At 36.7% G+C, this 23799-nt stretch overlaps 1 protein-coding gene across 4 annotated transcripts in view; it reads left to right on the forward strand.

Moving 5' to 3' along the window:
* Positions 1 to 945: 945 nt before the first annotated feature.
* Positions 946 to 23799, forward strand: part of TASOR (transcription activation suppressor) — a 55482-nt gene continuing 32628 nt past the window's right edge. For all 4 annotated transcript variants that reach the window (XM_034997049.1, XM_034997051.1, XM_034997050.1 and 1 more), the window contains exons 1-11: positions 946 to 1518; positions 9942 to 10087; positions 11747 to 11839; positions 12489 to 12561; positions 13002 to 13093; positions 13538 to 13699; positions 16481 to 16605; positions 18552 to 18583; positions 19340 to 19445; positions 20235 to 20338; positions 20417 to 20520. In XM_034997049.1, the coding sequence (XP_034852940.1) occupies positions 1170 to 1518; positions 9942 to 10087; positions 11747 to 11839; positions 12489 to 12561; positions 13002 to 13093; positions 13538 to 13699; positions 16481 to 16605; positions 18552 to 18583; positions 19340 to 19445; positions 20235 to 20338; positions 20417 to 20520 (1386 nt within the window). In that variant the 5' untranslated portion in view covers positions 946 to 1169. The remainder of the gene's footprint in view (positions 1519 to 9941; positions 10088 to 11746; positions 11840 to 12488; positions 12562 to 13001; positions 13094 to 13537; positions 13700 to 16480; positions 16606 to 18551; positions 18584 to 19339; positions 19446 to 20234; positions 20339 to 20416; positions 20521 to 23799) is intronic.

Below are 23799 nucleotides of genomic sequence, written 5' to 3' on the forward strand. Positions count from 1 at the left end.
TAGATTTTTCTTTCATATATACTCGACACAGGAAAACTCAAAACACCAAAGGAAAAAAGTCTAGAAGCCAGCAACCCCCACCCTCCCTTTAAGCTCCCCAGAACCAAATTTTGTTAACACTAGGCTGTGAGGTCACATTAAAGGAGTCCAGGTATTGGAAGTTCCGGGGTGGCTCAGTCGGTTAAGCGGCTGCTTTCGGCTCAGGTCATGATCCCAGAGTCCTGGGCTCGAGCCCCATGACGGGCTCCCTGCTCAGCGGGCACACTGCTTCTGCCCCTCCCCCCTGCTCATGCTCGCTCAGTCTGTCTTAAATAAAAAAGTCTTAAAAAAAAAAAAAAAAAAAAAAGGATCCCAGGCATTGCTGGCTGGAGACATGCCACTGGTTCTAACCCTTTAAGATCAAAGGGGACAGGGAAAATGTAAAGATGCAAGATCAGGTGGGAAAGGCAGATGGTGGGGCCTGGAGGCTTTCAGGTTGTTTTCGCTGTAGTCCATTGTCTTATCTCCTCTGCAGGTCCACATATGCACGTAAATATTTCACAGAGCTGGGTTCCTCCTGCATCCATTGCTTGACTCCTCTTTTGGTGGAGGAAACTCGTGCCCGGAGATAGGTGTTATGTTACTATGATAGGCGACGCCTGGGCTCGCGGGACCGGTCCAGGCGCACCTCCCTCCCCTGCACGGCTGGCCGGGAGCCGTCACAGCCGAACGTGCAGTTCGCCTTAAGTTCTACCCACTCCGAAGCGGTCCGCGGCGTCGAGGTATTGGCAGGGCGTTGCCGTCGCCCCTTTTGGCGGGCTCGGGCGCCCCGAGGCTCCGCCCCCCTGCGCCGTCTATCTGCACCCGCGGAGGCGGGCGCCGCGCCCTCATTGGCGCAGCAGCCCGCGGCGAGCCCGCCCCCTCCCGGCCCCGACGCGAGCACGTTGAGTGGCGGGGCCGGCAGAAGAACTGTCCGAGCGAGGAGCGGCGCCTGGGACGGGCGGCACGGTTGGGGCGCCAGCTTTGGGCCTCCGAGAGGCTGCTGGGCCGGGACCGCGCCTCGCGGCCACGGGGGGAAGGGAGTGGGTGGGCTGAGAGCAGCTTGGTGGCGAGGCCGGCCCGCCGCCCCTTCCCCCCACCCCCGCCGACCTTGCCGGCAGAAGCTTCCCGGAGCTCGTCACGCCGGCGCGATGGCGACTGCTGGGGAGACGGAGGCCTCTCCGCCGACGGATGCGAGCTGGGAAAGTGGCGGCGGCGGCGGAGACGACGAGATGAAGCAGGCGCTTCCGGAGCTGGAGTCCTCCCCACAAAATGGCGGCGGCGGCGGCGGCGGCGGCGGCCGCCTCAGCATCGCGGAGCCCGGCGGCGGCGCCGGGCCTGAGGAGACCGCTGCGGCCTCGGCCGCCCCGAGCGTCAGCCACGAGCAGCCTCAGGACTCGTCTGAGGCGGGCGCAGCCGCTCTCCTCAAAGGCCCGGAAGAGCCCGAAAGACCCGTTAGGAGGAGTTTTCAGATCCCCAGGAAGAGCAGAGAAAAGAAAGGTGGTGCTTCCCCTCTTCCCCAACCCCTCTTTCTCTCTCCCCTCCATCTTTTCATTAGAACCTCTCTGTCTCTTCTTCCCGCACCCATCCGAGACACGTAAACACGCATGCAGCGCCAGCCGCCTCTCCCCTCACTATCACGGCCACCCAGCTGCTGCGCCTGGTGCGAGAGGAAAGCGGTGGAACCACGCTCCGCTGCTCCCCTGTCCCCGTGGAAGTTGGAAGTAGCTCAGGTTTGAAGCTTGTCCGTAAGGCTGCAGCTCCCAGAGAGGAAAGATGGAGCTCGGCGCCCCTCCCTCCCAGCCCCTGAAGGCACAGAAGCTGGTGTGTCCTCCTAAGGATGCTTCTGACAAGTCTCACTGGAAATAGCCCGTGGCCATGGATTCTGGGGCTTTCTCCAAGGCCATTGCGTTCAGAGGACCACGAGTGCTTCTCCCTTTGGAAATTCTTCAGCTCTAAGTGTCTACTTGGAATTTGCTCGATGTCAGCGCCTCCCCCTTGTTTAGAAACCTCCATTAGATGTGATCCATGCACACTGGTATTTTCCATCACACTTCATTTCCATGTAGAGTTTTCCCCTTGTTTTTGAAGCGTTAGGTTAAATAGGCCTCTCTCTCTAAATCCAAACTTTAGTATGTTTTCTCTTGTATTTGAGAAGAATGGGAAGGTAGGTTCTTGGTGCAGTAATTTCCCGATGGAAAAAAACAGAAGTTAGCTTATGCCCAAGTGTCACCAACTTGATCTTGCAGACGAGAGAACTTCAGAGTTTTTGTTTTGTTTTTTAAAAAGGCCAGTCTAGATTTTGGAACCAATTTAGGAACAGTTACATGAACTACTTTTACCTGTTTAAAACTTAATGCTATTTTATGACACATTTCTAATGGAGATCAAAATTAGTATTACCGTTTTCTGTTACGCTATTTTTGACTATCCAGTGATTTGGGATATTCTGGATTTAGTCTAAATTTAAAGTTTTTTTGTTTTACTGCGTGGTTTAGTTTTTCATGATTTACTTTTTGGAAAATTATAGGGATTTTTTTTTTTTTTGCAGAACGCTTTTTAGTTTGTAATTTAAATCTTAGTAAAGATTTGGAATCTTGAATTAAGCATGAGCTTCCTTTTTCCATGTGCGTATCTCCGTTTGCACAACTGAGATTGTTAGAGCCTTTTATCAGTAAGATACAAATGAAGTCAAACTGTTAATTTCTATTTCCATGACAAAGCCAAGGAAATCCTTGGTGTGAGAAATGATGTTGACAAAAATGAAGTTACCTTTGTCCACTAGCATGAGGAATGTTTCTAGAAATATCTTTTAAGCGAATTAATGTATTTTAGAGTTCAAGAGGATACTTGTAAAGCTCAGGGCTGTCAATTCTTTGGTTTATTTGGTTAAGATGTATAGTCTGTATGAGGAAATGTAGCTGCTCATCCTAAATTACCAATTGGCAGAGAGTAGGTTGGAAGTACATTCAGGTGGACTGTGGTAAAGAGGTAGGAGATTGAACTTTTTTCAAATTGTTCCTAGCTTGATAAAATTTTGAAGTCCATTTTTTTTGTTTTCCTTTTTTTCCTCTTTTAAGTGCCCAAGAATACGGTTTATGGTACATCTTAAACCATGGATTTACCGTCTTTTAACTTTTGATAGGACCAGAATATTGTTGTAGAAATCCTCATAGTTTGGTTTGCCACTAGGGAAGTCACCAGGAAATATTGAAAGGCACTGTGTTTACATGTGGTTTTTTTAATTAGGTAAATCCAGAGGTTACTGTAATATAGGCTTTATTTGAACACACTAGAAGTGAATATAATTGAGGAATTAGGAAATCTAAAACCTAGTTGCTTTCTCCCCTGAGTCTGATGCTCCTTGGGGAAAATTTATGTTTTCTATTTTCACTTAGAGGCAAAAGGTTGTCAACTTTTGTCTTGTCAGGGAGGTTATAGGTAAGGAAAATAAAACACACTGGACTTTTTTCATGTTTAGTGAAAATAATTTATGCACTAAGCGGCAGTTGTGCAAATGATGCAGTAACGATTTAAATAGAGTTTTTTAAAACTTAAATAAGCAGCTATTTTACCACCATGGACTTTATCCTGTCCAAGCTGAAAGAAGATAGTGTTTGGTGATAGAATTTAATAGAAAAATTGAGGTCTTCATAATTAAAAAAAATGCTTTATCAGAAATAGTATGGCAGGTGCTGCTAGTTTCACAGTTCATCCCCAAATCATCTCTTGAAAGGTATCACTTTATGTACAGGATTTGGCTAGATACTAGTTGTGGTCATCTGAGTCTTTTATCATGAATTTTAGATCATTTTCAGTAGATACCTCTGAACCTTTCAGTATCAAAGATTATTTTGCATTCATATTTTAATATGGCAGACCTTTGCTTGTGACTATACTTTTCCAGTGAAATTTAACATTATGACTTGACTATTTTTAGTACCTTAAATACTACGTGAGTATAACTTCCTGACTCCAAGTTATTTTTTTGGTATTGACAATAGCATGACATCCAGAATACTGCCATTCTAATTAATAATATTGGCAAACACTTTATAGTGCTTATCAGTAAGTTGGAGGCATTGTTTAAAGCACTTTACACATATTAACTGAATCTCAACAATTCCATGTAGTAGGTATTATTCCCATTTTACAGATGAGGAAACCGAAGTAATGAGAAGTCAGATAACTTGTTCAAGGTCATACAGCTAGTAAAAGATAGAGTTGGAATTTGAACTTACAGCTGGTAAGTGTATAGTACTTACCACTACTCAAACTGCAACAAGACTTCTTTCTTTGTAATCTAAGTGTTTTTGTTAGCTTTTGATCTGATCTAGTAAAAATTTTTTTTACTCTCTGTAACATTTAGAAATATTTAGTATATCTTCATCTCTGGGGTATTTTGAGATTCAGAACTTATGTTCATTATGAAATTAACACATTTAATCAGTACTGACAGATTAAGTGACGTAACTATTGACTGGAAGAGTAAAATTTATTCTTTGATGTATGTTGTGGTGTTTATTGGCTGGGCTATTTTCTATAGTGTAAAGAGGCACTGTTTTGACATTTAACCAAATTGTACAATTGCATTTTGTCAGTAGATGTTTCACTCTTGCCTTTTTTTACTTTAAAATCTAATACTATAAGTCTAAAAGCAAATTAAAATTGGTAATTTGATACAGTTTTTCCCTCCAAAGTTCTTGGGAATGAAATAGTGATGATTCACTTTCCGGAAAATGTTTACTGGTTAATGTTTTATGTAGGGCACAAGGCTACTCATGTACCTGCATCCATACTGGTCTAGTCCAGCAGAATTAATGGCTAATTCTCCTCCCTAACACCCATCTTTTCCCAAAAATTTGTAATTGTCTTTTTGAAGGCTTTGGGGCAGAGTCTCCTTTGAGGATATTTGCATGGTGTTTCAGTAGTTGTATATGGATGATTGGGTTCTAAGTACCATAGATCTCCCTGCATAGAAATAAACAGGGAAGTATTGGCACAATCCTGTCATCCGTATAAACATTTGATAGGTGTATATACATTCTAAGTAATAGAAGTAAAATTTTCTTTGACTTATTCCCCAGGCCAGAAAAAGTCAATAGTTTCATATTTGTACTTGTCTCTCTAGTCCCTGCCAGCCTATTCATTCTTGATTCTGCCCTATGTTCTATTTATTTATGTAAAGATTTTATTTATTAGAGAGCACGAGTGGGTAGGGGAGGGGCAGAGGGAGAGGGAAAAGCAGACTTCCTACTGAGCAGGGAGCCCTATGCTGGGGTTGATCCCAGGACCTCAGGATCATAACCTGAGCCAAAGGCAGACACTTAACTGACTGAACCACTAGGCACCCCACTATGTTCAGTCTTTATTTAGAGATGAAACCGCCATTCCTAAAGTATTATGTCTGTAGCAATTTTATTAGACTGAAGAAAAATGATTTTTAAAGTCTTTCAAGTAAATTATTGGAACATGGATATTTGTTGTATTTTAATCAATACCAGTAGACATCAGAGAGATGGATTCAGAGAATTGCAGAACACACATGATCCACAGCCCACTCTTGGCTATTTCCTTTTCTTCCATGAATTAGTTACTTTAAATTGGAATGTGTAGTTCACATTGTCTTATTTGTATGTTTTGGTAACAGTGGTCTTTTATTTTAAAAGTTAGTTTGTTTTTACATATATGTTGATATGATTTTTTTGGTTTTCTTTTACATATACACATCTTAATACATGGCATTGAATTAAGTAAATTGGTAAAATTGAAAAAAATGTTCCTTTGACTAAGGAACCAAGCTGTTTCATGACCTAAATTTTATGTCTATTCCAACTGCTTAAATATAACATTAAATTGAATTTTTTTTTTTTAAAGATTTTTATTTATTTGACAGAGACACAACGAGAGAGAAAGCACAAATAGGGGGAGTGGAAGAGGGAGAAAGGCTCCCCACTGAGCAGGGAGCCCGATGTGGGGCTCGATCCCAGGACCCTGGGACAATGACCTGAGCCCAAGGCAGTTGCTTAACGACTGAGCCACCCAGGCGCCCCTAAATTTTTTGTATGCTACCAGTTATAAAAAAGATACTCAATAATAGCATGGATAATATGAAGTCAGGAGACCTGAATTCTAGTTCTAATTCTGTGATACAATCCTTTTCCTTGTCTGAATTATAAATCTCCTGTGTCTTTCTAAATCTGCTCTTCAGTCCCATAAAACATTTATAATCAATTTTGTCAGTAAGGAACCTTGTGAATTGACAAAAGTCAACTCATTAGCCATGTGTCTTACATGTATTTGATAGAAATCCTGCAAATAAGCAAAATTATGTTTTTCTTTTTTTTTTTTTTAAAGATTTTATTTATTTATTCATGAGAGACAGAAACAGAGGGAGAAGCAGGCTCCCAAGGAGCAGGAAGCCCGATGCGGCACTCGATCCCAGGACCCTGGGATCATGACCTGAGCCGAAGGCAGACGCTTAACCATCTGAGCCACTCAGGCGCCCAAAATTATGTTTTTCAATGTGTGGAAGAACTATTGTTACTTCTGTTAACCTTTATAAATCAAAAAAGTGTATGATGGCTTTTGGCCCTGTTAAATGCATTAAAATGAGAAAAGAGCTTTTATAGAAGCCACATAAGCTATAAAGAGCATAATCTTGGACATCAAGTTCTTTTCCTTTTATACCTAATTTCTTGTGTCTAAGCATTCTGTATAATTTCTTGGTCTAAAAAGGAAATGATTTTATTTTTCCAGCTCTGTAATGATTAGTTTCAGCTCTTGTATACACATACATAAATCTTTTTTTTCTTTTACTTAGAGCTCAGGATACAAGATTTGGAGCTAGGTGGCCTGAATTTGAATTCTGTCTGCCCTATTTATTCATTAACTATGTAACCTTGGGCCACATTAGCTGTTAGCTGTTAGGTTCATTTGTGAAATGGGTATAATTGAACTTCATACGATGGTTTTAATGATTAAATGAGATAATGCATGTAAACAGTATAGTATCTGAATAGTAATAATGACCCCGCTAATGATTAGACTCAGTAATTGTCAGAATCCAGAGAAAAATATATTGGATACTTTATTAAGTGAAATAATTACTATATATAAGATGTTCTATTCCCCATTTGGATAATCACAGGGTTGTTTATTATTGCCTCAAATGACCCATAATTAAGATTATGGTACATACGTTTTTTTCTTTAAGAGAAGTGATCAAAGGATATTCAGTGTTAAGAGGATTATTAAGTACAAAATAGGCAACTTGGGAAGGTACATTCAGAACATAAACTTGTTAAATTTCTAATTAATACCAGCACATTGACTTGAAATCCTTAAAAATAGTTACATTATTTTTGTAGAAATGATAACTGGGAGGGGAAAAAATTATAACTGGCCTAAGTAGTAAAGCCAACGGAGTCATTTGAAATAGAAAATACCTCGAACATAGGCATTTTTTTTCTATATTTTCATCTATAATTTTTCCCCCCTGGCAGTCTACTTGAGTACATTTGACGTGACTATAGGACATACTTTGGAATAAAACAACTGTTTAGTACTTCTCTGAGAATTGGAATGTTAATTTCTATGTAAATTAAAATGATTTAATTTTTCATTTATGATTAAATCAGTGGTGGGAATAGTGTTGGACAGCTTAACTAAGGAAAATAATTTAGGCGTATAAAATTTCATAGAAGTTTAATGCCATATGGTACTTTTGGGCGGAGCCATTTTAGATGTCTAAAGTCACTTTGTTAGAAACAAAAATCAGTCCTGCATAAAACCCAATTTTTAAAATCCTACCTAACCCATTTTGGATGTGAAAGCCTATAAGGACTATTCCACATGCTGTTTTCCTTGCCAAGTTTTTCCCAACTTAGTTGGGAACAGTCACAAAGATGTTTTTTCCTACCACATTCTGTAAAACAGATTTGAATGAGGGTGTATTTCTTCCTCTTTTAAGCTTTCATTTTGTTTTACATATTACTGAATTGGTGAATTTGTAAGACTTAAAATGATAGCGATGATGCTTTGGTAGTTGTAGAATATATTTGTATTCAGTTTTTAAAAAAATCTTTGACAAAGTTTATTATTTTCTTTACTAACTTACGTAGTTATTCAACTTACTTGGGGCCAGTGCTCACAGTTCTAGCTACTGGCATATGATAAAGATAAGAGTAATGAACAAAGCAGATGCAGTTCTTGCTCTTGTGGACCTTAACAATCAATAGATTATTGACTATATTCATCTACAAATTTGATTATAGGACACATTTTGTATTTAATAGTATGTTCTTTTGAGTGATTTTTTCCCCCCCGCTTACCCCTAGTTAGTGTCTATTGCATCATAACTATGTTGGCTTTATTTCTTTTAGTGTGGGATCACAAAGTAGTAGGAACTGTTTATATACCCTTTGTTATTGAATGTTACATTTTTATAGACACTTTTTTTTTTTAAAGATTTTATTTATTTATTTGACAGAGAGATAGGGAGAGAGCACAAGTAGGCAGAGCGGCAGGCAAAGGGAGAGGGAGAAGCAGGCTTCCCGCTGAGTAGGGAGCCCGATGTGGGACTTGATCCCAGGACCCTGGCATCATGACCTGAGCCGAAGGCAGATGCTTAACGACTGAGCCACCCAGGCGCCCCTACAGACACTTTTGTAATATATACATAGTGTGGTAAATGGATGGATGGATATGTCATTTGAAATCATGTCCTTCAAAACCTAACACCATGTATAGAAACTACAGTAAACAGCTGCTCTCTAGTATCTTTAAGAATATGTACAAGCAGAACACTGTTTTTAGTAGTAGCCTAAAACTGTTTTGACTGTGACATTTATTCTCTTCAGAAATAAAATCTCAAAAGAAGTTAAGGTAATACAGTATAACATAAGTTCTATGGATACTTCTATATACAGTGAAATATAAGTGGTTCCTTTTTTGGCTTAGGGAACATTTATATGTGTAGACTTTTGAAATTTATTAGTAAGTTAAACTATTTCATGCATAAAGTGGAAATTTGAAATTATTAGACCAGTAGTCCACTGGTCCAAGAACAAATTGGATATTTGACTTTTAAGTATTTTAAAAATTAAATGGGGGTGTGGAAAGTTGTAGGGGGGATAAACAATTTCATTGTCTTTATACTGGATGCTGTGCTTAGCGCTTTTTCCATGTGTTGTCTCATGTGTGGAATGTAGAATTTAGTGGTTATTAGGATAACTAGAGTTTTTTACAGATTGGAGAACTGAGCTTATTTTTGGTTGATTTACCCAGGCTCTCCCACAAAGTTAATATATGCTAGATTTGTTATTTGTGTCCAGGCTTGACTCCAAAGCTCTACATCTTTCCATTTCACTAAGCTTTCATAATAAATGTTCTACTACTTTATGTTGGTAATACAAGAAGGCAACGGAATTAGCATATTTTATTCTAATTTTAGTACTAAAAACCAAATAGAATAATTTTATAGACACCTAAGTGTCTTAAATGTTTTTATACATTCATTTATGCTGTAAGCATTTAGTTTGCTGAAGGAAATGGTCCTAGACATACTATTTCAGTGTAACATAAGATAGGAGTGGAGAAAAGTTGAGGATACGCACAGGTTCTTTCTTACGAGAGTCTTAAAGCGATTTATGTTGCCTAATGTAGCATTCTTAAGTTTTTGCAAAATCGTAACCTCTTGTCCCAATCTGTAATGTCAAATGCTCATTGCTGAAGGAACTGGTCAATGTAGGCAACTGTAATTTTTCTTCAGTGAATTAATAAGTGTCTCTTTTGAATATCACAAAATAAGATAGCCTTGATGACTTTTCAACTTCACTTAAAAGTTACATTAAACCCACAAAATTTAAGAGACTATATTTGAGATGGAATCATGTTAAAATTATTTTTTTTGTTTGTTTTAGCACTTTTTCAGCCATTAACTCCAGGCACTCGAGAATTTGAAGATGTTCTAAATATTCTCCATTCATCTTACCTTGAACCAACCTCAGTAACAAATTTTAACTACAAACGTGCTTGCTTGATACATAATGAACTTTTGGAAAAGGAGGTATGTTTTATTTATTTTTTTATTTTATTTTTTTAGGACATGCAATTTATTGTATGTCAATTAAGGAGGTATATTTTAAATTGTGCTTATTGTAAGATTCTTCAGAACCAGTTAATAGCCTGGAAGTTGTTTTATGTTCCTTTTCTTTAAAAACGCTAGTTTTTAGGAAAGCCAAATTATGGAAAGGAAAACAAGTTTTAAATGACATCTTTTTTCTTCAAAGTATTGTTGATATAGCACTATTTGGATAAATTAATGTTCAATTATGTAAAATAACTTACTAAAAATGAATCTTAAGCATAGGAATAGCTTACTGTGTAATGGCTTAATTATAAACTTATAAGGCCCTTTGCTCTTTTAAGTGCATATTAATTAAATCTATAATCTATATTATGTCTAAATTGGAAGATAATTAAGGTAATCAAATGTATATATTTTTTAGGATATGCTTAATTTTTTCCCCAGTTATTGCTTAGTAGTTGAATTCTCTTAATATCGCTAGTAGAAATTCTTAGTGAAAAAATGTAAACAGAGTATTAAGTTTCATGTACAAATTAGAATATTTTTAGGAAAAGCCAGAATGCATATTCTGAGATGATATAAATGAGATGTTTAGAAATATTTTGTGTTTATTGCTTCCTGGTGCACATGAAATACTATTAATTATGTACTTTTGTGAGTTGGTTAACCCAGTGCTACCAGAATTGAATTTTGAGAGAATCCGTGAAGTTACTGGCTCCCCAAGAAAATTAAAACCTTGATGGTTTGATGTGGTTTCATGGTATGATAGGGGTTATTTATTAATTTTATATGAAAATTTAGTCTAATGATTAATCATATTACTGAACATCAGTAATTACTTGAATACTGCATATAAATCTATTAGATGTGAGCTCCATATTTTGAATGTATATCTGTTTGCTTGTATGTAAAAGTGAAAGTCAGTGACTTGCAGTTTAGTTATACTTAGACAAAGTTGCTTTTTTATCCTGGCAATATGTAAGGAACATGTCTTACATAGTTGGCATTGAGACTATAGTTTTAAAGAAATGGAACCTTGGGCGCCTGGGTGGCTCAGTTGGTTAAGCGACTGCCTTCGGCTCAGGTCATGATCCTGGAGTCCCGGGATCGAGTCCCGCATCGGGCTCCCTGCTCGGCGGGGAGCCTGCTTCTCCCTCTGACCCTCCCCCCTCTCATGCTCTCTATCTCATTCTCTCTGTCTCAAATAAATAAAATCTTTAAAAAAAAAAAAAAAGAAATGGAACCTTTTCCATGTCCTAATTGAGTTTATAGTCCAAAAGTTGATCATTCAGCAGAGATTTATTAAACCACCTACTGTATGCAGTGCATCATGTTAAGTAAAGTGAGAGATCCAAAGGTAACTAAAACATGAACTTAATCTGTGGGAGAGTTGGAATGTGGTAAAATTTTAGTAGAAATTTAGTTAAAATTGATAAACACTAGATGCTTATTTGATTATTATGAGGTAAAGAGCTAGTTATAATGAGGAAAAAATTGAAGCACAGAAGTTACAGGGAGAGAAAAGATAATTTCTACTTTGGTTACATTTGGATTTCTTAGGAATAAAATTACTGAAGCTCTTAGCTTGAAAGACATAATCACATACTAAGGAGTTGTTAAAGATTTAATTTTGTTTAGTTCACAGAAAAGCGAAGAGAACTGAAGTTTGATGGTCGTTTAGATAAAGAACTTTCAGAATCCTATGCATTTCTTATGGTTGATCGATACCAGGTGAGTGAACTCTTTATAAAAAACAATTTGAGGATGTTTCCATTAAGTTACTAGTTTTACAATGTAACAGTACACTTGACAATTATAAACTACTATTTTATAAGTTAGTATAAATGATATGAGGTATAAATGGAAGAAATGATTTAGTAGGGCAACGTATTTCATTGTCATGTAATTTGCTTTTCAGATGTGCTTATATTTTTTCTGACCAAACCTGTTTTCTTTCCCTAAGATGTGCTTGATAATGAATAATTCTCCCTTTATTAAAATAGATTATCTTATGTATTGTTGGTTATATGTGCTGGGAACTATTTTTTCTCCTTCAATTGAAGATGTTTAGGTGGAATTTTTATTTAAATATTTTGCCAGTTCTAATTCTCTCTAAAAGGGAATGTTTATATATGTGGGTGGCATGAATTCTGACTGTCACACCTAGTATAAACAAAAATGGATTCCAGCTATGGTTACATTGGAAGCATAAGCCAGTTTCACATTGATATTTAGTCATAAACTGTCATTATTATAAAATTTCTGTAATGCAGAACCTACATAAGTTTAGAAGCTTGGGTTTTATAGAGCAAGTTGACAAATTATCTTTCCATGTTTTTAATGTATTATGATTGTGAGATGAAGTGTTTTGTTTATTTAGGTCCAAAGCATATGTGAAAAAGGATTACAAGTGGGCCAGTCCAAAATAACAATTCTTGGCAGTCCTTCCATGGGTAATCTTTTTTTTTTTCCCCCTTTATCTACTGTTGCCTTTTAAACATACTATTTAATTTTGCTGCATTCCTTAAAAATAAATTCATGTATGCCTTGTCATATTCCCAGAAAAGGAGGATAGTTTCAGGTTCTGTAATGTGAAACCAGTTTTACCCTTTGTTTCTGATTTTGCTTACTTCAGATTGATCAAAGATTATCTCTCTTTTTTTTCTTTTTTAAAGTCAGTGTAGTCCTGGTGATTTTGAGAAACTTTGTCTTAGTTTCATGTTTCTGGTTCTTTTTGTTGTTTCTGTCTTGGTTAAATATCAGTTCTCTTTACTGTCATTACATTTTTAAAGGTGTCATACCTTTTATCTCTTATCATTAGGTTAAATGTTTGGATTTTCTTTTTTGTATTTGTGCCCTTATTCAAATTCTTTAATTTTTCCCTCTTCACTAGGTATCTATCTTTCTAGGTATGCTGATTTATTACAAGCTAATCCTTTGGAACCTGGGGCAGTGGGCGATGTTGTTATTTTTAAAATAATGAAGGTAATTTTAACATTTACATTTCATATATCAAGGACAACATTTGATTTGGATTTTAGTTGTCCCTGTCTTTAGGAGTTTGATTAAATTAAAATCAGTCCTTGCTTAGTTTAGTATATAAAGATATTTTCGAGAGTGGTTTGCCATCTTTGATCTATTTGGTTTCCTTCCCAAAGAAAAGAATAAAGAGGGTAATATGTTGGTAATGTCATTTAAGTGAATGGTGTTGTAAATAAAATTTTTATTTTCTTGTTATTAAGCAAATTCAAACAGCACCTTTTTAGTTGTCATTTTTGGTGCTTCAACATTGGTAAAATGTGTCAAGTGTTACCAGGTATTAAAAGAAAGAACTGTTGTCATAGGTGATCTGTATTTGGAGAAGTATTTTATAATGTTATATAGTCAATAATAAGTTTAGGTGGACTTAAAAGGTTTTGTCTATTTTAGGGTAAAATAAAGAGTATATACGACCCCATGGGTGTTAAAAGTTTGGAATCTATATTAAATAAAAGTGCTTTGGACCCAACACCAAAGCATGAATGTCACGTATCAAAGAATGCCAATAGAGTTACATCACTTTTGGCTTACAGAGCCTATGAGCTTACTCAGGTAGGTGCTTGGATTCATTTCAGTGTTATGACTTCATATCTATTTGTCACCAAATCCTTTAATGTTTCCCTTTCTGTACCTTCTGCCACCACACCAGTCTAACCTCTGGGTGTCCATATAACACTACTGGAGTGTCTCTCACTGCTATTTGTTCATGTTTTCAAGACAGCTCAGAAACATAGTGTGGCTCCCTAGACTTACAGAGTAATATTAAGATTCCTTAGTCTATTTCTTCCAACCTTGTATTTTGTATGATCGCTGCCCTCAACACACCTCATTTCATTTTGAAGCCTTGGCTTCTCTTGGCCCAGATTCTGGCCTAGAAAGATCTCCTGCCTAATAAAATACTACTCATCCTTTAAAGTTGAAGCCCCTTGAATTACCTTAATTCATGTAATTTTATGCTATTGCTTTGATAGATTTTTTTTATTTTAACATTTTTCTAAGATGCAAACTTAGAATTAAATTTTAAGCTTTAAAATGATACAGTAAAAAAGTGTATGTTTGCCGAATTTTAATTAATTAATTAATTTTTTTAAAGATTTTAGTTATTAGAGAGAGAGACAGACAGCTAGAGAGGGAACACAAGCAGGCGGAGTGGGAGAGGGAGAAGCAGGCTCCTGGCCGAGCAGGGAGCCCAATGCGGGGCTCGATCCCAGGACCCTGGGATCGTGACCTGAGCCGAAGGCAGACGCTTAACGACTGAGCCACCCAGGCGCCCCTGTTGGCCGAATTTTAGTCACTATGTTTTTATATGATGTTTTACTACAATAGTCCCCGCCCCCCCCTTATCCTCAGGGATACGTTCTAAGGCTCTCAGTGGGTGCCTGAAACCACGGATAGTACTGAACTCTGTATGTATTATGTTTTTCCTATGCCTGCATACCTATGATAAAGTTTAATTTATAAATTAGACACAGTAAGAGATTAATCACAATAATAATAAATAAGAATATTATACTATAAAGTTATTATAGTCTCTCAAAATCTCACTGTGCTGTATTCAACCTCATGATGATATGAGATGATAAAATGCCTACATGCTGAGATGCAGTGAGGGGAATGACGTAGTTACTGTGACGTAATGTTAGGCTACTGTTGACTTTCTGACCATTTGTCAGAAGGAGGAACATCTTCTGGACTATGGTTGATTACAGAAGCTGAAACTGGAAAGTGAAACTATGTATATGGGGGGGGGACTATTGTATAAAGTAATGGGGAATTAATAATATAAACTTTATATAAAACTTTATATAAAAAATGAATGCTATTTTTTTAACAAATGTATAAAAAATGTATATAGCCAGATGGATTGTATGGGAAAAGGAGTGTGGTATGCTAACCCCCCTGGAGATGTTTTTTTTTTCTTTAATCTTCACTTTATTTATATAAAATAAAATTTGTTCTTGTTCCTTGTTTTAACACTCAGTTGTAAGTGAAACTTTTTTTTTTTTTAATTGAAGTATAGGGGTGCCTGGGTGGCTTAGTCATTAAGCGTCTGCCTTCAGCTCAGGTCATGATCCCAGGGTCCTGGGATCGAGCCCCGCATCAGGCTCCCTGCTCGGCCAGGAGCCTGCTTCTCCCTCTGCCTGCCACTTCCCCTCTCTCGCTGTGTGTCTCTCTCTGTCAAATAAATGAATAAAATCTTAAAAAAAGCAAAAATAAATAAATTGAAGTATAATTGACTCTTTTTGAAGACTCTGAATGGGCAAGCAAGACGTATTGTTGGGGGCTTTTAGCAAAAATTATATTCACCAAAGTCATCTGGGCTGGCTCATTTGATTACTTTTTGGGCAGTAGTTGCAGAAGGTAGCAGTAACTTTTTCTTTTTTTTTTTTTAAAGTAGTAGGTTTTTCTAACAAAACTTGTAAACTAGTTTGATGTTTCCAAAAAATTTTCAGGCATTTTTAGAGCAGCAACAACATTGAAATCAGTAGTTTCCCAAGGGAATGGACTTTGAAGGGCAATGCTTTGTTTATAAACTAGAGCATTCTTTTTAATGAAAATCACTAGTCTGCAAGTCACAAAACCCTAATGAATGTTGTGAATAGGTGAAGGGGAGAGGCAGATGGGTAGTAAGAAGAGAATTAGCTACCTTTGTCACCTGTGTTCATAATCTCTTCCACCTCCTCTTTGCTGCTTGGTCTGCAGTTGGAACCAAGAATATGTTTTTCTTTGGAAATAATGAACAGGGGGCCTGGGTGGCTCAGTTGGTTAAGCATCTACCTTCAGTCAGGTCATGATCCCAGGGTCCTGGAGTCAAGCCCCACATCAGGTTCCCTGCTCAGCAGGGAGTTTGCTTCTCCCTCTGCCTCCCCCCACCCCGCCCCAGCTTGTGCTTTTTCTCTCACTCATTTTCTCTCTCAAATAAAATCTTAAAAAAAAAAAAAAAGAACAAAATGCTAGATTTGGTTGAGATTGTGTCCTTAGCATTTTACTTTTTTGTATCAAATTGACTTTTCTGGGCTGACTTGGGAACTTACAGATGTCCATTTGTAACATTTTTGTGAGGAAATTTGTTGCACATTCCCAGGGGTAAGCTTTTCAGAAGTAGGCTTTTAGAGTACCTACTAATGCATCTGAGATAGAGAAGGCGAATATTTTATATCATAAAATGAATATAAGGTACAAATTATTTTAATTAAATTGATAAGCAGTGCTTAAAGATAGTGTCTGTTAGAGGTTTAAATGGTGTTATATTTCTCAAAAATCAGGCAAATAAAGATTGTACTGTGTACATCTTGTCTTACAGAAGTTAATTTTGCATTTTCTTATTTTTAGTATTATTTTTATGAGTATAGCTTTGATGAACTCAGGCGAAGACCAAGACATGTATGTCCATATGCGGTTGTATCTTTTACTTACAAAGATGATATACAGACTCCAAAGTTTGTGCCTTCATCAAGGTAAGATTCATGAGTTTTAGACTTCATCCAGAATGTTATCAACCAGAATATTATTTTACATGTCCTGCCCTGCTGAATTAGGAGGAACACTTTGTTTTCTTCCCATTTTTTTTCTTACCTGGCGGTTAGATGCATGAGTGTTCATGATGACTTTTAAAAGGTCAGTGTGAAGAACATAATTTATGTGGAAATACAAACTAAAATTTACTTAAACCTCACCAGTTAACCCTTTTTCTCTTGATATTGAAGGTTTGCATAGTTGAGTAAAATGCAGTTTTTAAAAGTGAAATTTTGTGTATTAGCGCTCCTAGAAATGGGGAGCTTCTATAAAAGATGCTCCAGTCTCACCTCAAACCAACTAAAAAATCAAATGTTTATTAAGTAGTCTAGGCATTGGTAATTTTAAAAGCTTCTAGGTGATTCTGATTTTTAGTGAATTGAGTACCACTGGTGATATCTTATAAGCTCTAGTGTAAAGTGACAAAATAACAAAGCAATTTCCCTTATTTTATTCCCATGTGGTGGTTTCAGAAAAATGTTGGAAAAATTGATACCTATTAATTTAGAAATACTGTTTTAAAAAGCCACATTTCATGAAATACGTACGTTTTTTGAGGTCAGTCTTTTCATTGGTTTTCCAGATCAAATCATGTCTTCCTTTAAGTTGAGATCCAGCACACTTTTTTCATGTCAGCAAATAACTCTGGTAACCATCTATCCATAGCCATCAGTAGCAATTCATATGATATCCAGACACTTGTGATTTTCATCTTTCTTGTGGCTCTGTATTTATGATTTCCATGATTTGTTTAAAATAGTGCCTTTCAACAGTAATCTTTAAAGACACCCAGCACTTAATTATGAGGTCATACCTCCAGGAATAGTAACTGTCTGTTAATTTTCTTTGCCTCTTCTTTGATTCCATCTTTTGATCTCTGTATCGTTTAAAACGAGCATTGATTGAACATCCTTGCTATACCTTGAATGCTGCCTTGAGTGCTTCTGCCACAGGACCTCTGCATTTGCTGTTTTCTTTTCCCAGTTAGTGGCATCATTTACACTTAACACTTTTATCAGATCTCTCCTTAAAGGTGACCTCATCAGGGGTGCCTGGGTGGCTCAGATGGTTGAGCATCTGCCTTTGTTCTGCTCAGGTCATGATCCTGGGGTCCTGGGATCGAGTCCCACATTTGGCTCCTTGCTCAGCGGGAAGCCTGCTTCTCCCTCTCCCACTCCCCCTGCTTTGTTCCCTCTCTCGCTGTCTCTCTCTCTGTCAAATAAACTAAAAATCTTAAAAAAAAAAAGGTGACCTTATCAGCAAGGTCTTCCAAGATTTTTATTTTTAACCCCATACCCTTAGTCGCTTTGTCTTTTTCTCCATAGCACTTAAAACCATCATCATCTGGTAAACTATATACTCAATTTTTTATTGTTGTCTGTTCTCTTCATGAGATTGTAGACTCTGTGAAGGCAGGGGCTTTGTTCATCCTAGTAATCCTGTTACCTAGAACTGTGCCTGGTAAATAATAGGAGCTTGGTAAATATTTATTGAATAGGTTTAATATTTAATATTAAACATTTAATATTTAATAAATAGGTTTAAATATATATTGAGGCTATTTCTTCAAATCTCATCACCAAAATAAAATATTTCACAGAGACTTTAATGGACTCTGTTATCTCCTGATGACTTTTTGGGAAAAATAGCTCTCATAAATTTGTACAGATACGGTAATTTGAGCCAAGTAACTGTTTGCTTCATGTAGACTTGGATCTATTAAATGTTATAATAAGTAGTTAATATGTTCTTCCTACTTGGATGAAGGACTTAATTTTCTTGTATATTACACTATTAAAAATAGCACTTATGTCAAGGTCCTGAATGTTAACTTTCTTGTTATCAGTCAGTAATATTTTTCTTTTTTTGTTTTTGAATTTATTTATAGATCTAACAGTTTCAATGCAGATAGAAACACAGGTAAGATTATTTCTTTCCTTTAGTTTTATAAATTGGAAAAATAAGCACATATAGTAAAAAATTAGTGTTTTGCTTTATTTTTATAATGAACAAAAACCTGCAAAGTCTGATAAAGGAGGTGAGGCCATGTTATGATGTAGCTTCAACATTTGGTTGTTCAAGTATAAGGTCTCTCTTGGAAGCTGCTAATAATGTGAATAGACCAAAGGATTTTAGCACTTGGATAAATATAAAAAATAAAACAAACTTCACAACTCAGCTTTTTCAAATACTGTATTTATCAGAGGTTTAGGATTTATAAGACCTAGAGAAGATTAAAAGCATTACTGACATTTTCTGTCATCAAGTTTCTCCACAATGAAAAGAGAGTGAGTAGAGGGTGTGAGATGCTATTAGGAATCCATGTAGTTAACTGGATTTAATATAGTCTCTTTTGGGGGAAGTAAGAGGGCAGTAAATATATTGTCTTTGCTCTTTAACTTTCTGATATACAGACATTTAGACAAATAAATTTGTTATTTTTTGCAGCTGGAATAGCCCTGCAAGAGAAAAGATACTGAAACAAAAATCCTAATATTTGAACTCTCTTGTAAATAGAAATGTCATGGGTGTTTTTTGTTCATTTTGTTTTTTGTTGTTGTTGCTGTTCTTCTACTTAAACATTGTCTCTAGATGTGTTTCCCTTATTTCCATCTAGTAAGCATATATTTGCTTCTGGGCTGCCAGTGGCTGAATTGTGTTATTCTTTTTATTTAGATAAATTTAACTACACCTTGTGGAAAGGACAGCTTTTAAATAAAGGAAAGCTTTTGTGTTATATTTCTCTGAGGTCAGCCACTCGTGCTTTTTTGCCTATCAAGCTGTAAGTACGTTATATTATAAGAAAATAGCAATTAATGGTTGCTAACTATTCAGTTTCTTCTCCTGCTTTTTATTCTTATATTTAAATTTTACTTTGGTCCAAAAGAATATAAATGTTGATTTGTTTTAAAAAATTGATAACTTGGGAGACTTAGTTGGCAAAATGAGCCCTCTACTTTTCTGTCTTGGTTTGAGAGTGGGCTAAATAGTCATACACATTTATGGCATAAAACTTTTTCTAAGTGATTATAAATTTTAAAAGTGATTTTTCAAAGTTTTATCCTAATTAGATATATTTTTCATTTAGCAATTTGAACATGATAGACTTAAAAGTTATCAGTTCTTTGTTGGAAATGGCTTTGATGTGGTGAGTGAAGTTAAAATTTATAGACTCTTCAGTCCTGTGCAGCATATATTGGAATAGAAAGGTCTAGAATGATCTTTTGCTACTACCCCAGTAAATATTATGGGCCTTCATAAATGTTTGAAGATTAACAGTTCATACTTGAAATTTTAATAAAAGGACAGCCTTTTATTCTTTTTGGTTTAGTAAAATTGGTGTATAGAATTAGCTTCTGGCTTAAAGATGGAAGGTTGGTGATGCTGCCAGTCTTTTTTTCTACTTCTGTATATATCTGGACTTCCCATATCAAATCCTCTTTAGAATCAACTACGATATTAATAAGTGTGCTCTGCTTTCCACCAAGATCCTCATGTGGGCAGGGGAGGGGAGGAAATAACATTACTAGAGTTAAACATATAGGTAAGGCAAATTTCAATTTTCTTTCAGTCCTGAAAAGTTAGATGTTGAAACAGTTATGAGTATTGATCATCTGAAACAGAAAATCCCTCCAGCGCTGTTTTATAAGGAAACATACTTAGGTCCAAGTGAAGGTAAGTAATTTAATTTTATTAAAATATATAAAAAGCAGATTTGATTTAGTATTTACAGTGTGTTTTTTCTTATGTCAGTTTTGAAGAATGGAATGTATTGCAGCCTTTATGAAGTTATAGAAAAAACAAGAATTGGAAGTAACATGGAGAGTTTACTACAAAAACTAGAGAAAGAAAAACTTGTGAGTGAAAGGTTTTAAAATATTCCTCATTCTACCTTAGAAATAAGTATTTGAATAAGTGATCATATTGTTTCAGTTTATTTCATTTTGGCTTCTGAAAGTACCATAAAGTCTCTTTGTTGCTACTATTTAGGGAACAGTTTTACTATGGTCTTTTTATTTTAGCCATGACGCTAGATCTTCTGCAAACCAGTCTTCCCCATGAAGTGTCTTTATTGTATTTTGTGATTGTGACAACAAATATTTATTGAATACCATTTTCTTATGCAGAGTTTATACTTCAGTAAAAAATGAGATAAGGAGACTATTCTTCTGGATTATACAGTGATAAATGGAGTTCCTCAAATAGATATAGTTTGTTCCAGTAGAGACTATGCCATATTTGAAGATTCAGAAAGAGCAAGATGCTTGGTGAGGTTGAAAAGAAATAAAGCAACACTAGTTGAGAGAAAGTGGTAGGACATGAGGCTAGAAAAGTGTGTAGGGGGCTGTGTCCTGCAGTGTTATGTAGGCAGCGTTCAAATATTTGGAAGTTTGGATGTAATCCTAAGAGCAATTGGGTTTTAAAGGGAGTAGCATGAGGTTTTGATTGTGTGTGCGACATGATCACATCTGTGTTTTGGAAATTTATTTGGTTACTCTGTAGAGAATGAATTGAAAAGGGGAGATGAGGCAGAAAACTAGCATTACATTAGAGGGTGATAATGGGTGGAGGAGAAAGGTAAGAATGATGATATAAGAGACTGATTTAAGAGATATTTACTAGGTGTATCCAATAATAGATACTGATTTTACTGAGTTTGGATAGAGGGATTAGGTCAGGCATCAGTTGTGATGGGTTCAGGAATGAACAGAAAATGAATACATGCTATTATGTGTAGTTTAGCTGAAAGAGAGGAGGTAGTTACAGAGGAGAGGGGCTCATGTTTGAATGTTGATGGAACATTTCAGTAGAGAGGGGAAGAAGTTTTTTGCACAGGTATGCCATGTGCAATACAAGTTTTTCAGCGGTTGACTTCCTTTTACTCCTCACTTTGTTGAGCCTCAATTTCCAGGTAGTCAAGTGGAGGTTAGTATTAATGATTTTCAGAACTTGCAACTGCATTTTTATTTATTTATTTATTTTTTTAGATTTTATTTATTTGAGAGAGACAGAGATAGTGAGATAGAGAGCACAAGTGGGGAGGAGAGGGAGAAGCAGGCTCCCCACAGAGCAGGGAGCCCGATGTGGGACTTGATCCCAGGACCCTGGGATCATGACCTGAGCCGAAGGCAGACGCTCAACCGACTGAGCCACCCAGGCGCCCAGCAACTGCATTTTTAATGGCTTGTAGAATTTCATTGTATACATATATGTTTATGGGTGGGAGAGTCAAACTGTATGCAAAACTTATAGGGAGAGTTTATACACTTAGGAATTGGTGGATACCTAACAATAACTTTTTTTTTTAGATTTTATTTATTTATCTGAAGGAAAGAGAGAGCACAAGCGGGGGTGGGGGGGGCGGTGGGCAGAGGCAGAAGCAGGCTCTCTGCTGAGCAGGGAGCCTGGTGTGGGGCTCAATCCCAGGACCCTGGGATCGTGACCTGAACTGAAGGCAGACGCTTAACTGACTGAGCCGCCCAGGCGCCCCTAACAGTAACGTTTTGACTAACCAGCTAGAAATCTTTGGGCTAGGCATCTTAGAACACACACATGCATATTCAGTACGTATGAATATACTTTTATATTTACATTTCTTGTTTTCTTCTGAAATACAACTGTTCCTCCTAATCAAAATCTATTTAATTCCAGAGTTCAGAAAGTGAAAGTTTAGAGAGTAGGTTTGGATATGGTGAGATACTGGGTTATCCAAATCTGTTTGGTTCTTGCATTTCAGAAAATGAGTATTGAGTCTTGACAGTGAGGAGTTTATCAGAAAACTGTATCTGTTCCATTTCTAGTACTGAGAATCAGGATAGGAAGATACTGGTATTTTATTCACCTGAGCAAATATTATATTAGGTTCTTGGAGGACTGGGTTTTCCAGAATTAAGAAATAAAGTAAGATTCTCTATCTTAGAGGGCATGATCATTCCACAAGGATACACTACCTGAGTCTAATGGACCCTAGGTATTTTGTGTAGCTATACCTTTTCCTACAAACCTCAGTGGGAATTATTCTAACTATAGCTACTTTCTTCATAGTTCTAATGATGATGGAAGATGCATTGAGGACTGTTGGGTTCTCAATAATTTCATCTTGAGTATGTATACAACATATAGTATGGATCAGAGATTTAATGAATACCTCACAGTAATAAATATATTAGCCTTCCTTTGCCCTAGTCTTTAACCTTAGGGCATCCCAAGGAAAGACAGGTCAGTTATCCTATGCAAGTAGCTGGACATTCCACAGGCAAGGGACGAGGAAAAATGGTTTTTCTTTGCTTATTAAAGGAAGGAGGCCACTATCTCCCTCCCTTCCTGGAAAGTTCTCCTTGAAAACAGTAATGAATATTAACTCCAACCCTGTAGTAAATAAATAAAATCTCTTCAGGAGGCAGTTAGCCCTCTGGGACATCTCCAAGTTTCTGGGACTCATTCATCCTTGAAATATAAATACCTAAGTCTTCCTGGCACCTTGGGGCTTAATATAGGAACTAATCTGTGCTGTAACCTCTTGGCCCTCTTGTGTACTGACTCGGCACTCTCAGGGAGATAAGGGAAATTTAATTATCCTTTTCAATCAGAGCAGTTACTTAGATAATTGGCTACAGATCTAATTCTGAAAATATGTGAGAAGTAAAATATTTCTGGGGGAAATGAAAGCAGACATTCCCTATCTTTATATTTACTTTTCTGTGTATCAGAAGGCTAGTTTTGGTGGAGGACCACTGAGAAACCTAGGGAAATTTTATTTTCTCACAGGGAGATTTATAATGTAAGTAAAGTTGTATTGAGCTCTCTTTTGTAGGGGATAAGTTAATAATTCTTAAAACTAACTTAATATAGAGGAAAATGATGGATGTCCCTAAATTTGAATGTTACTTCTGATGTGAACATTCTATATATATATATGTATATGTATATTCCATACATTTCTTTGGGGTATGTATCTAGTATATTAGATTTATTATCTCTAAGTAGAGTTATTGAATCATAAACACATGACTGGCTTTACAAGATAATGTGATAGTTTTAAGTGTACCAATTTATATCCTCTATAACCAGCAAGTTCTCCTTAATTCACACAGTCACTGGTACAGTCAGACTGGCAAAATCTTGCCTATCTGGTA

Source organism: Mirounga leonina, unplaced genomic scaffold (assembly GCF_011800145.1).
Source record: "Mirounga leonina isolate KUSES-001 unplaced genomic scaffold, KU_Mleo_1.0 Mir_94, whole genome shotgun sequence".
Taxonomy (NCBI): domain Eukaryota; kingdom Metazoa; phylum Chordata; class Mammalia; order Carnivora; family Phocidae; genus Mirounga; species Mirounga leonina.